General features: G+C 39.3%; 1 protein-coding gene across 4 annotated transcripts in view; it reads left to right on the forward strand.

Annotated features, from left to right (window-relative positions):
- The window catches only part of FNBP1 (formin binding protein 1), a 101,229-nt gene that overhangs the window by 63,010 nt on the left and 25,719 nt on the right, over nucleotides 1-12,500 (forward strand). For all 4 annotated transcript variants that reach the window (XM_010570912.1, XM_010570914.1, XM_010570911.1 and 1 more), the window contains exons 7-9: nucleotides 5,066-5,194; nucleotides 6,945-7,091; nucleotides 12,294-12,491. In XM_010570912.1, coding sequence (XP_010569214.1) covers nucleotides 5,066-5,194; nucleotides 6,945-7,091; nucleotides 12,294-12,491 — 474 coding nt within the window. The remainder of the gene's footprint in view (nucleotides 1-5,065; nucleotides 5,195-6,944; nucleotides 7,092-12,293; nucleotides 12,492-12,500) is intronic.

A 12,500-nucleotide genomic window follows, 5' to 3' on the forward strand; every position in this document is an offset into this window, starting at 1 on the left:
GCGCGGAAGGTGGGGGGGGGGGGAATGGGAGAAAAGAAAGAAGAAAGAAAACTACACCAAAGTTTTGACTGGAAATTCTGCCATTCTGGACAAGAGCGACTGCTAAGAAGTTGAACTGTTCCACTTAGTGTGGATCAGCTGAATAGCAGCCAAAGCTTTTTTCTGCCCTTTTCAGTTATTCATATCACTCCCACCATAACAGCCTTGAGGAGCTGCATTTTTTTGTCTGTGTAAACCCAGAAGACAGTATGTCTATTGACCCTCTTGCTGTTTCTGGAATGTGTCTTAGAAAATTGTCCTCAGCAAAATATCCTTCATTCTTTTCTGTAATGGAGACCGAAATGGCAGAAAGTGTACTTGTTTTTAAAAAACTTCTCCTACAGTTAATCACCAGTTGCCTTTCATATCGAACTGGATTTTGTGGGGAGAAGGTGTATGCAAGTAACACTATACAAGGATTTATTTTTTGAATTCTCTGAAAGCAGCGTGTAACGCATGGCAGCTTGCTATAGTTTTCTCACACCTTCAGGATCCACAGTGCCCATCACAAAGATGTCCGTATCCCCTTTCTCTGTTAAATTTTGCTTTGCCAACTGCTGGTCAAAGGCATAAAGTACTAGGACTGATTTCAGACCAGTATATAAAGCTTTACTAGTACTGCATGTTTGCAAGGACTATGGAGAACTTTCCTTTGTCCACATTTCTTTTGTCTCATTCTGATACGCAGTGATTACTTAAATTGCATCATATTGCTAAACTGCAGGATTTTTCAAGCAGGTGATGAGTGGGTTCAGACTAAATGTATCTCCCTAACATGGGTTACTTTGGAGTAAAAGCATTGCAGGGTTAACTATCTTCTAATTTCTTATTTTAAAGGGGAAAGAAATCCTTCTGTAAATACTTCAGTTATGAAAGATGTTACAGCATCAATTTCCCACCCTGGTGTCTGTCACTTAGCTTGAACCTGCCATCTCCGGACTCCTGGTAGAGTCATCTAAACATCTGGAACTAACTTTTGATGCTGTTTGAAAGTCAGGGTTTTGCAACTCAGTGGTTAGGTAGAAAATCTGCAGGAAATGTGGATAAAATAATCTTGAGAGAATGATGTTTGGTTTTTTTCCTGGTACCTCGTAGAAGAGATAGAAGCCATAGTGTGTGTTGCCAGTTCATATGGCTATTGAGTTTAGTGTTAAGATAAGTGCTGTTGAGGCCTGATTTTTTTTTTTTTTTTTTTTTTTTTTAAGCGCTGAAGACAGCTACAGTTCTACCGATTTTTAAAAATCAATGCTTTGAAAGTTATTACTAACACAGTTAGTTATAGAAAACACTCCTCTGGTGTGATTGTGTTTAAATCTGATTGCCTGGCAGTGGAAAGCTGAAGTTTACCTATATGCTTGTTGCAAGGTTAATGGTGCTGCAGATACTGGGCTGTCATTCATTCTTGGGAGTGCTTTTTGATGAGACATGCATTGGCATATGTGACCTTTTGGTTTTGTTGCCTGCTGTATGAGTTCAGAGAAGAACTGCCTTAACAAAAACAGACTTTGGAGAGGAGGCAATATGTATATACACTGTGCATGTTTATTTGGGGACAAAAAGATGTTACAAAGGTATGTTTGGGGAGGGGAGCGTGTGAAATCTGTGTATCTTTTGCAAATGTGTGCAGAAGCATGCATTTGAAAGCAAACTGCTTTTCTTCTCCCCGCAAATACCTCAAATGTATGTACTCTCTTCTGCTTTTTCATGATGCCGAAAGGTGACCTCATTCTTTCTTCCTTTCAAGAGGGGAGGGGATTTTTTGTTGCATTACAAGTACCTAGCCTTGACATCTCTTACTACTGAGTAATCTGGCAGTCTGTAGATGGTCTGGATCATGGTTTCACATGTGGTGCTGGAAACATGGGCTCTTGCTCAGTCATCCCTGCCCAGTTGAAGGAGAGGGTATGTTGCCTGAAAGCTGTATCACAGTATCATCCTCTTATATCTGAAGTCATGGTCTGGCTTTCCAGAGGCCAGTTATTCCAAAGCCTTTCCTCCTGAAAATACTGTTCAGAGCAAATATTTTAACATTAACTCTAAGAAGCCAAAAAAATACCTTCTCTGAAGCTGTTTGCGTACACAAGTGAGCAGTAAAGAAGGCAAAAATGTATTTTCTGTAAAGCTCAACTATAAATTACTCCTGAAATAGCTCCTGTGATTCTGTGCAGCTCCAGGCCACTGCATCCATTACTCTGAATGTGAAGCTTAATGTCATCAACTCATTTTTATCATTCTGTGCTTCAGCAGATTGCAGGAACCTAGCTATAAAATACAATTCTGTTAATACTAGAAGCGATGATATTAGAGTGAGTGACATACTCAAATGAAGTAATAAAAAAATTCTAGACTTTTTTTTTTTATTTTAAGACCCAAATACCTCATTGGAAAAATATTTAAACTGTTTGAAGCTTGCCAAATGCATTAAATGGCCAGGAGAAACAAAACATCACTGGGGCTCTCATACAAAAATTCTTGGTTTTGGAATGTACCCAATTTTACTTACTCATCTGCTGCCTCCTCTTATTTGGGGCCAGTTAAGATCATTTTGGAAACTGAGCATCTACTGTATACATTTAGCTCAGAGTTACTTTGCTCATATCCAGCCAATGAGCTTGCTCATGAAAATGAACTCTGATGGCTTAATGTTTGCTGGATCTGCCTGGAAATGTGTAATAATGGATTTCTTGTTTTTCTGCTTCAACAATAGAGTCAAGGGACAAATTCCTGAGTTGCACTATTAAAAAAAAAAAAAAAAAAAAGACAGCTGTATGAGTGGGACTGAGGCTGTTGTAGAAGTCAGCTCAAACAATGGGTTGCTCTTAGGTAGGTGAAGAGAATGGGCCTCACAAATGGATATTGATCTGTAGCAGCTGGGACTTGAGGAAGGGATTGGGAGACAAGCATACATTACTCTTACAGCTGTCTGCCTTTCCATGGATGACTTTGTTTGCTGGTAAATTTGTGTTTGTAGTACAAGGCTATACTGTTTTCCACTCATATTTAATGTAACTATATATGAGTGTGTGGATGATAAAGTTTAATAAGCTATGTAGGACTTGGGCAGAAAAATGATTGATATGGCTTCTTCGAATTTCATTGCAGCAGGTAAATTTTCTGAAGTTATATATGCATCCTTTACAGGAGTTAGTGGACAGTTAAAACTTATGGGGAACAAGCAAAGTTGAAAGTCTGTCTTTTCTTTTATTGGATTTATTTATTTGGTTATAGTTGCAGTCTTTTCCATTTGATGCTACTGTTTCATCTCCTATTATGCACTCAGTGCCCAGCATTTTCTCATTGTGCTTGAATTATTTTTGTACAAAGAATGTGAAGGGGGATCTAGGAAATTCCTACAATTGACTACGCTTGCAAAAGAAATAGCTGAATTGAGGTGAAGTAAATTATTAGGTGAGATGTACGAGCTGGACAAACGGGAGGGAAGCCCACTTCTTTGCAAATTGAGATTTGAAACCTTCTGGCAGAATTTGTTACCTTCCAGTTATGATTACTAAAATGTTCCATGATTTGGTATTTCATGGATTTATTGTCAGGAAACTATTGTCTGCTTGGAACAGTTGAAAGAATAACCCCATTCTGAACTGTTTTTAGTGGGAGCCCACTTGGAATATGCTAAAATGATTTGTTGTGCTGTTTTCCCTGAAACACTCCAAAATGCTTTAAATAATTTTTAAAACAGTCTTTCTCTCCCCTTTCTTAAAGGGGTTATTCTGACATTGAGGGAATGATTGGAACATAGCACTTTCTGGACTCTCGCAGCACTGTTGAAGGCTAGGTTGGCTGAGGAGGGTGAGGAGGCTCCATGAGTGCTGAAAAAATGCGTGCAAACTCAGGATAGTTTAGATTTACAAAGCCAAGTCCTGAGCTCACTCCAATCAATGACAGAGCTCTTGCCTGAGCAAGCATTTGGTCCACAGCTGTGGAGCACACTCTGCTGGGGCAGGTGGGAGTGGGCAAGGTGGAGAAGGGGCTGCGTGAGTGCAGGGTGGGCAGCAGAGCTCCGGTGGGGTGGATGTGGAGAGGGAGAGAGGTTAGCTTCAACAAGTGGACACAGGACAGCGAGTGAAGGCGTATGGGTATAGGGAGCTGCATAGGAAGGGAAGAGAAGGAAGAGCTGCTGTATGAAGGCCAACAGCAAGAAAGGAAAAGGCAACTAAAATAAACAGATGGGATAGACAGTAAGGGAATAATATTGGGCAGTGAAACAGATAACAGAAAGCCTTGGGAAGCAGAATTGTAAGGGGAGGAATAAGAAAATACAAAAGGGTCACTCAGGGACAGGTTGTTCTAGGTAAAGAAGTGAGGTTAATTGCCCAGTGTTCTGTTATGCTGGGTAGCAAAGCAAATCATCTGTGTGGGTAAAAATAGGGGAGTCGTGTCTCAGCTGCTACTCAGGCTCCCGTTTCCTTTTGCACTTCGTGCCAATGCTATTTAAGGAGGTGTAGATAAAGGACTTTGCAGAGAGCAGAGTGGGAGCATGAATTAAGATGTTTTGTCATGATTATGTTGGCTAAGGCATGTGAAATGAGACAAAACCGCTTGGGTTTTTTTTTTTTGTCGCTTACCTTTCCCCCCAAAATACTGCTAGCCAACAGGTAAGTAGTTCATTAGAGAAAAGCTGGTGCCATCCAACAGGGCATGTGGTGGAGCAAGAAGAGTGTCCACAAGCATACAGAAAATGTGCATGCCCATTAAGTGGGGTAGTAGAGGGGCAAACTTGTTTTGGTGTTTTACATACAGAGGTTGTTCATGGATTGCAAAATGGTTCATGGAAGTAGCAGGTTGTAACACAAGAAAAGAACAGCAGCAGTGTGCACACTGCAGGCTTATGCTTGACATAGATGAACTGTTTCACAAAATAGGAGTAAACCAAAAGATGAAGTGTTCAGAGACCCATATGCTGATATTCCTGTGCTGCTTAGTGGTAAGGATAGTAAGATGAGGAGTAATGCAATGCAATTTCTTTCCATGTAGTATAAATTACAAATTTCTTTTGGCATGTCTTTAGGCAAGACAGCAAGCCCAGCTGCGACATCAAATGGCAGAAGACAGCAAGGCAGAGTATTCTTCCACTTTACAGAAGTTCAACAGTGAGCAACATGATCATTACTACACACACATACCAAACATCTTCCAGGTAAGGGTCACTGGCACTAACCTCGAGTAGCTCATAATCTTGTGATAAGAACAGAGGGGCGTATTGCACATCACCTCAATTCTATGACTCTGTCTTTTACTTTTTGGTGATTTTTGTTGCTGTGAGCAAATTTTATGTGCAGTCTGTCAACCCAAGAGATGGAGAGCTTGGTAGGATAAGTTGTCCCTTTCTCTTAGACTAGATAACAAGTGATTAATAATAATATATGAGGAAGGTGACATTTATTGTCATGACAGATTACTGTAGTCTTTGGAATCCTCACAGTCTTGCTCTGTTAAATTCTTGTGTCCATGCAGCTGGGGAATGAGAGCATTATTTGCATTATTGCAGCAGGAGTCAGCTGGGCATCATTACATCTGTAAAGGCTCACAGCCCTTTATAACCTATCTTCAAATGAGACTTCACAGGTGTTTAAACCACAATAATTCTGCAGTAGTGAATGTCAAAGGGTTTAAGTAAGCTTGCTGATTATGTCTTAGGATGCCTAGAGAAAGACTGTAGAGAAAGAACAAAAAAGCCATCAGATTTGTACTGACTGAAGATCTGAGTTTGTGCTTGACTGAACAAAGAGAGATTAATGTAGTAGAACAGAAGTTCTAAATGACTGTTCCATTGTAATGGGTCATAAGCATCAGAAGTGGAAAATACAACCTCTTTAAGGGAGAAAATGTCACATGCTTATCATCTGATGAGAAATAACTGATAGTTGTGTAGCAAATAGGCATTTTTTTTTATGCATAGCTGAAACTTCATAGTTAAATGGACACCTCCTCTTTTGCTTCATGGTATTTCAAACCAATGTCTTGAGATAAATTATCCCTGGCATCAGATATAAAATCTTTGCAATATGTTTGTATACAATGCTAGGTCTGGTAAGTGCTCTGATTTGTAGGTGAGCGTGCTTAAAGTACTGCAGATGTATCCTTTTCACTACCAGTGCACCAGTAAGTTCTAGTGCTTTCTTTTAGATGTTGAAATAAGTTTTTTTGTGAAGAATTTGTTGCTTGTGGATCAGTCAAGGCAATGGAGATTTTTAAGTTGACAATGCTCCATAAGGTTCCTGCAGTCTAGTGTGAAACAGGCCATTCCTGTTCATGCCCTTCTGTATCCTGTCATAATCTGTCGTAATGGCATTATGCCACATCCAGTTTCCCTCTGTTGTAAACGAGAGGCCCACGGAATAGATGCTGGAGATTGTGGCACTGAATCCAATGAGCAACAGGGAGCATATGTTGAGAAGCCCTGGTGTGAACAATACATGATGTATAGAACTGCCTGTAAACCAAAAATTATCTTCTAGGGAAAAGGAGAAGGGGAGACATCAAGATTTTTGTTTGCTTGGATTCTGCAGTGGAATGAAAATAAGATCTTTGAGAACATGCACAGAAAATGAAGGAATTTATTGTTGCAGAAATTCTCTTAAAAGCCTTAGCAGCCATCCTTACAAAAGTCTAAAGCTGGGGTTTTGACAAATCAGCACTTTTTTAACATAAAAAGTTAATTGAAAAATTCTCAGTAATAGTAACAGAGATTACTTTTAGAATGACGTTTTGATGTTTGGGGGAACAATATCACTTGGAGCCTTCATGAGAAGAGCTGTCCTAGTTTGTTCTTAAAAATACATTTAAGTCATAAATTGTAGAGCAGCTGATGTATGCTGGGGAGAAAAATTGGTTGAAACTGTGAAGTTAATCTTGATACTTGATCTGAATGAAATGTAATGTTTTAGAAAATACAAGAGATGGAGGAAAGAAGAATTGTGAGGATAGGTGAATCTATGAAAACTTTCGCAGAGGTCGACCGCCAAGTGATCCCTATCATTGGAAAGTGTCTGGATGAAATAACGAAGGCTGCAGAATCAATTGATCACAAGAACGTAAGTGTTACATTGTTTGGATTGTTGATTGTCATCTTTAGTATTGATCACTTGCATATGGAGACTTAAATCCTGGGTCCAGGCTGCAGCATGAGAGCTTTATAGTCATAGAATTAAAACAAAGAATAGCTTCTTGTCCCAGGCTACTTTGTCTGAGGCAGGATGTGCTCAGATTATTTCCCAAATCTACTTAACATGCAGAAATACCTCTATTGCCACACTTTTTCAATTTTTTTTTTTTTTCATTTTAGGAATATTCTCTCCTTTCACTAGGATGATTACTTTTTGAAATACTGTAATTGAAAAATAGGCTTCTGCACAGAATAAGGAAGATGGTGGGCATAATTCCAGATACCTAATAATCACCAATTCTTATTCAGTTGGGTTCTATGTCTAATAGTCAGAAAACTGAATATTGCAGAAATGTCTTTATTCCAGTTAGTTTTATAATGAAGTATTTGAAGTATTGGCTACATAAATTATTGCAAACAACTCTGGCAAAATTTCTACTTTACTGTAAAATCTTTCTTTGCAGATTTGAGGTTTGCTAGCAATCAGTAAATGAGGTCTCGCAAATCTTGACTTCCGAACATCATTGTAGGAGTAAAAAGAAGCCTTCCTGATAAAAAGGCTGATAAAGAGTTCAGTTGAGCTTCCTGATGTACAGTTCGTACAAGGGCAAATGTGTTCCCTATTTTGTTTTCTGAATGATCTGCTCCCTTCGTAAATGAAGTCTCTGCTTGCTCTTTCAGCCCTTCTCATGGATTGCATTAGTGCTTCAAATACAAACAGCATGTGTCTTGCTGGCTGTCTGAATTTCCCATATGCCTTTTTCACTGGAATCTCTGCTGAGCTATTCAGTGCCCAGAGCCTGGAGACTGCCATTAACTGGCAGCATAAGCCTGAGGCTGAAATTTTGAAATGAATCCACTACTTTCTGCTCTGCAATTGCTCTCACAGAGAGCAGCATAGGAAACCAAGGAATCTGAAAATTACTCTTTGAGGGTGGGAGAAGGGGGGGTTGGGGCACAGATTCCCATGTTAGAACAACGTACCCTTCTTGAGGTACAGCTTTTGGTGCTGCATGGTGAAATCATGTTGGGGAGATTCATATCTAAGCCTACACTCTGCTTGAACCTTCAAGTCAGGTTTTCTATGACATTAGAAAATTGTGGCTTTGAGCATTGATAACTAAGGGATCTCCTGTAAAAACCATGCTAACAAAAAATTATTTAACCAAATTCATTATATATGAATAATTAGAAAGGGTTTAGCATGTTCTATCTGGAAAACAGTTATGTCCATAAAGGATTCTTTTTCCTTAAATATCATGAAGGATTTTTTTCTGCTCTGGAATGGTAGTTTCTAACTTTCTTGATTCTGATAGAAGTGATATGCTTGTTCCTGCTCTTCTGCAGTATGCAGGTCCTGCCACTTTATAAGGATGGCCATAAGTGTACACAGTAGCAATTTAAAAAGCTGTATTTTCTTTATTTCTAGATAATGTACTGCTTTTGCTGCTAATGCAGAGTGTTACAGCAGACCTTTCCTATCTCACCCCTTAATGTTCTAAGAAGCAAGTTTGGGCTCTCTTCGGCTGCCATCAGGAGAGTTTCTCCTTTTCCTTGAAAGATTCAAATTGGAGGATGTCTCCTTCACTCGTCTTTTTCAAGCTTGAAAAACTTTGGATAGGAAGGTCGACTAGATATGTGTTGTAGTCAACTTTCCTGGAAGCGGACCTCATTTTCAAAGTTGAATGCAAGGACAGCTGGTGATAATGTAGCTAGTACAATGGTGAGCAAAACCAAGAGCCTTCTCAGCAGGAAAAGCATTGTGTGAAACTCTGGGCCCACACAGACATGTGTTTCCCAGCTGGGAGGAGATCTCCAGGATCTGGTAATCATAAACAAAAGTACAGTATCACCAAACTTGAAACGTATAAGGTCAGATGCTATGACACTGACAAAAGGCAGTGATACATTTGGAGTTCTTATTTAGCTCTTTGTACCCTTTGGGTTTATTTTCACTTTTTCTACCCAGCTATCACATACAGAGTTACTGAAGAAGGGGAGACGTTAAATGAAAGCTCTGCTCTTTGTGTAGTAACTTTAGTTCAAAAACCAGGGCTTTAAATGGAACAACCACAACTAATGTAGAAGATGTATTGGTCGGAAAGGGGAGGGAAAAAAAAAAAAAGAAATCACTAATTCTAGTAGCTTACCTTGTGTACCAAACTGTGTGACAACTCTAGCTGAAAGGACGGAAGAACCTGCAAGTTCTGCAGCTTTTTTTGCTGTCAGTAAAATATTACCAGCTGATGGTAAGGCATTACTTTTTACAAGGAAAACCAAAATAAAAGCAGCAGAACCTTGCACTTCATGTAGGTATCTCAGAGCTTTTTGATAATCGATTTTCAGCTTTGGGTAGGTTTTTTACAAACCTTGGTCTATGAAGGTGGAGTTCCTGTGGTGTCTGTGAACCACTATGATTTCTAGCATCAAAATTGTGTAGTGAAATAGTAAGGAAGGATGTATTTCTGTAGTGACTCTGAAACTGTGGAAGTGCAGCCTTCTACCAGACTTCCTTTCCACAGTCAGCTCCGTGTTCCCTCCCTCTGTGGATGTTAGCAGGATTCTGGAACATCACTTTTCTTCCAGGGCCCCTGTTTCATTGGATAGTGTTAAGAACCAGAATTACATATGGGACAGATTTAATACTTTCTATATTCTCTGCAGCTTAAATATTAGAAAGTTCTGCCTCATGCCCACTTGCAAAATGGCCAGTCTTTCAGACTTAGTTACTAAATTTGCAACTGGGTAAATATGATTGCTTTATACCCTTACTGAAGTGTATAGAATTCCCGCTAACAGCAATAGAAACTGTCTGGATCCAGCTGGGAATACTGGTTAGCCCTGTGTTTCTAGTGCAATTGTAAATATGCTTCTTTTTCATGTCCTCTTTCTAACAACTCGGACAACACAAGAGGTTATGTTGCAAGGGTAAGCTGTATATATAGGTGAACCTATACAGAACTTGCTTCAGAAGGCTGTAACAGCAGATAAAATTAATTTATTATGGACTTTGGAGTTCCTGTTATGACATTATCTCTGTGATAGATGAAGCATGCTGGTTATTTTTAGCTTCATTGTAGTGGAAGGATGTTTTGACTAAATGGAAGGAACACTGTAAAATTAAGAGAAAAAAACGAAAAGCTCCATGCGTAGGTTAAAATACCAGTAGAGCATTTAATGTAACCTTGTGTATGTTTATAGTCTCATCTCTCTTCCTTCTTCATCTTGCTTTCATGACTATTATTAAAAATCTCTTCAAATGTTTAGATATCAGAAAGTTTTAATGTCAGACTAGGATGAGATAATAGAAGTGGTGTTCTACCTCCCTAAAAGTTGTGTAGGAGTTTCACAGTGCACCTGATAGGTTGAGGATCTTAAACTTTCATTTTCTGCACAATCCCATGAAGATTTTTGCAAAGCTTTTCCTATAGCTGTGTTTTGCTCAGTTGAGCCTGGCCTCTGGTTATGTTTATATCCCACTAGATTTCTCATTAATAGTGTTTTACCTACGGACATAAGCAGAATCTGTGAAATGCCTTCAAAGCAACAAGTTCGTCTTTTTTTTATCTGAACAGGATGGTGGTGCTCCTCTCTAGAGTATAGTAAGATATTTGTGTGCTGTGGCACAGTTTCTCTAATGATCTTAGAAGAAAACTGTTAGAACAGTATAACATAAAAATCTCTCTTACCAAGAAGTTAAATAGATGAAAAAATGTGTTAAGATTTTTTGGAGTCCATTAGATTTAAAGGCATTTGGCAAGCGGAGGTCTGAGTTTGAGTTTATGTATAATTAACTGTGTTTGTAGACCTGACCAGGAAAAATGCTGTATGTTGTTCTTTGATTTATTCCCACCTTCATGTAAAAAAGAGCAACACCATTGCATACAGTGTGCAGCCAGTGTATGGCTCACTTGCATCTAGTAGTTAGTGCCAAAAGGGTACGTGACTTTAATGACAGCACGTGGAGTTCCCAGCCGCTGCCTGCACCAAGGTGTTGGGCTACCTGCATGACCTTGGACTGCTCAGTTGTTGGGTAAAGCTCTTAAGAGAAACTCCTGCCGTTTCACAAGGACCAACTTGTGGCAGTGTGATCACTCAAGGGCTCCTTTATATAGGAGTATTTCTTGGGATTTTCCACTAGTTTGCTTACAGCTGCATGCCCAGCAATTCTATACCTTAAATACTTGTTATGAGTCACCTAAGTTATCTGTTCAGTTACTGAAGTATGATTGCTTTTCTAGTCAGTAAAGTTAACAATCATAGGGCCTTAGTAATTTTCACCAGTAGACATGAAAAAGTGTTTAAAAGATGTTTGTATCAGAATTTCGATTTTTGTGTTGGAAACAAAACGAAGGGAATGACAACATTGCTGGGTTTGGTCAGACTCGGGGATTGTGCAGCTCAGTGGAGGGTTGGAGTGAGGAGAACTGAGTTTACTCTTCCTAAGCATCATCTCTAGTTAACTATAGTGACCTATGCTTTAATGATAGGTATTTTTAATTTTCATAAATAGACCGAAGTCCTCTGCTTTTTGTGTGTTGGTATTTTGAGTAATGACTGGCCTCAGTGATACCTTTACAAAATGGCCTAGAGTTTCATAACGAGAATAATGGATTATTTGATACTAAAGCTCATGTGCTTTATTTCTATAGATTGTTTATTTAGACATCTATTACGGAACTGAGATTGTAGCCATTTATGTTCCCAGTTGTAATACATTCTCACTGGCGCAGGTGAGAAACTTTTGATCTGTGTGGGGTGGTTGTTGTGGTCTTAACTTACATTTATTACTTTAGTATCAGAGTATTAAGTTTTACACATTAGAGTGCCTTGTTTTAGTAGGACACTATGCTGTGCCTAGGTGTTGTTTTTGTTTTTTTTTTTTAAATCGCATCATAGTAGTAAAAATAAGACCAAGAAAAGTGCCCTGATCTTGGAGCAGAAGGTGGAGAGGCTTTTATTGAAGGCTCTGTGGAAGGGTGTTCATTCCCAGGAACGAGACTGGTCACTGTAAGGGTTGATTCCCGCACAGATGAACTTTCTTGTCCTTGTACTGTTTTTCTATGGTACCAATTTGATGACAGCCCTCGCCTGAGATGTTTACGCTTGTACTGAATCTGTTCCATTCCAGGATTCGCAGCTGGTAATAGAAGCCTTTAAATCAGGGTTCGAGCCTCCGGGAGATATCGACTTTGAGGATTTCACACAACCGATGAAGCGGACTGTCTCAGAATCCAGCCTTTCCAACTCCAGAGGGGATGGGAAGTCTGAGCCGAAGTTTGGTGGCAAATCCAAGGGCAAGTTATGGCCATTCATCAAGAAAAATAAGGTACTGACT

Source organism: Haliaeetus leucocephalus, unplaced genomic scaffold, assembly GCF_000737465.1.
Source record: "Haliaeetus leucocephalus isolate CR32 unplaced genomic scaffold, Haliaeetus_leucocephalus-4.0 Scaffold306, whole genome shotgun sequence".
NCBI lineage: Eukaryota > Metazoa > Chordata > Aves > Accipitriformes > Accipitridae > Haliaeetus > Haliaeetus leucocephalus.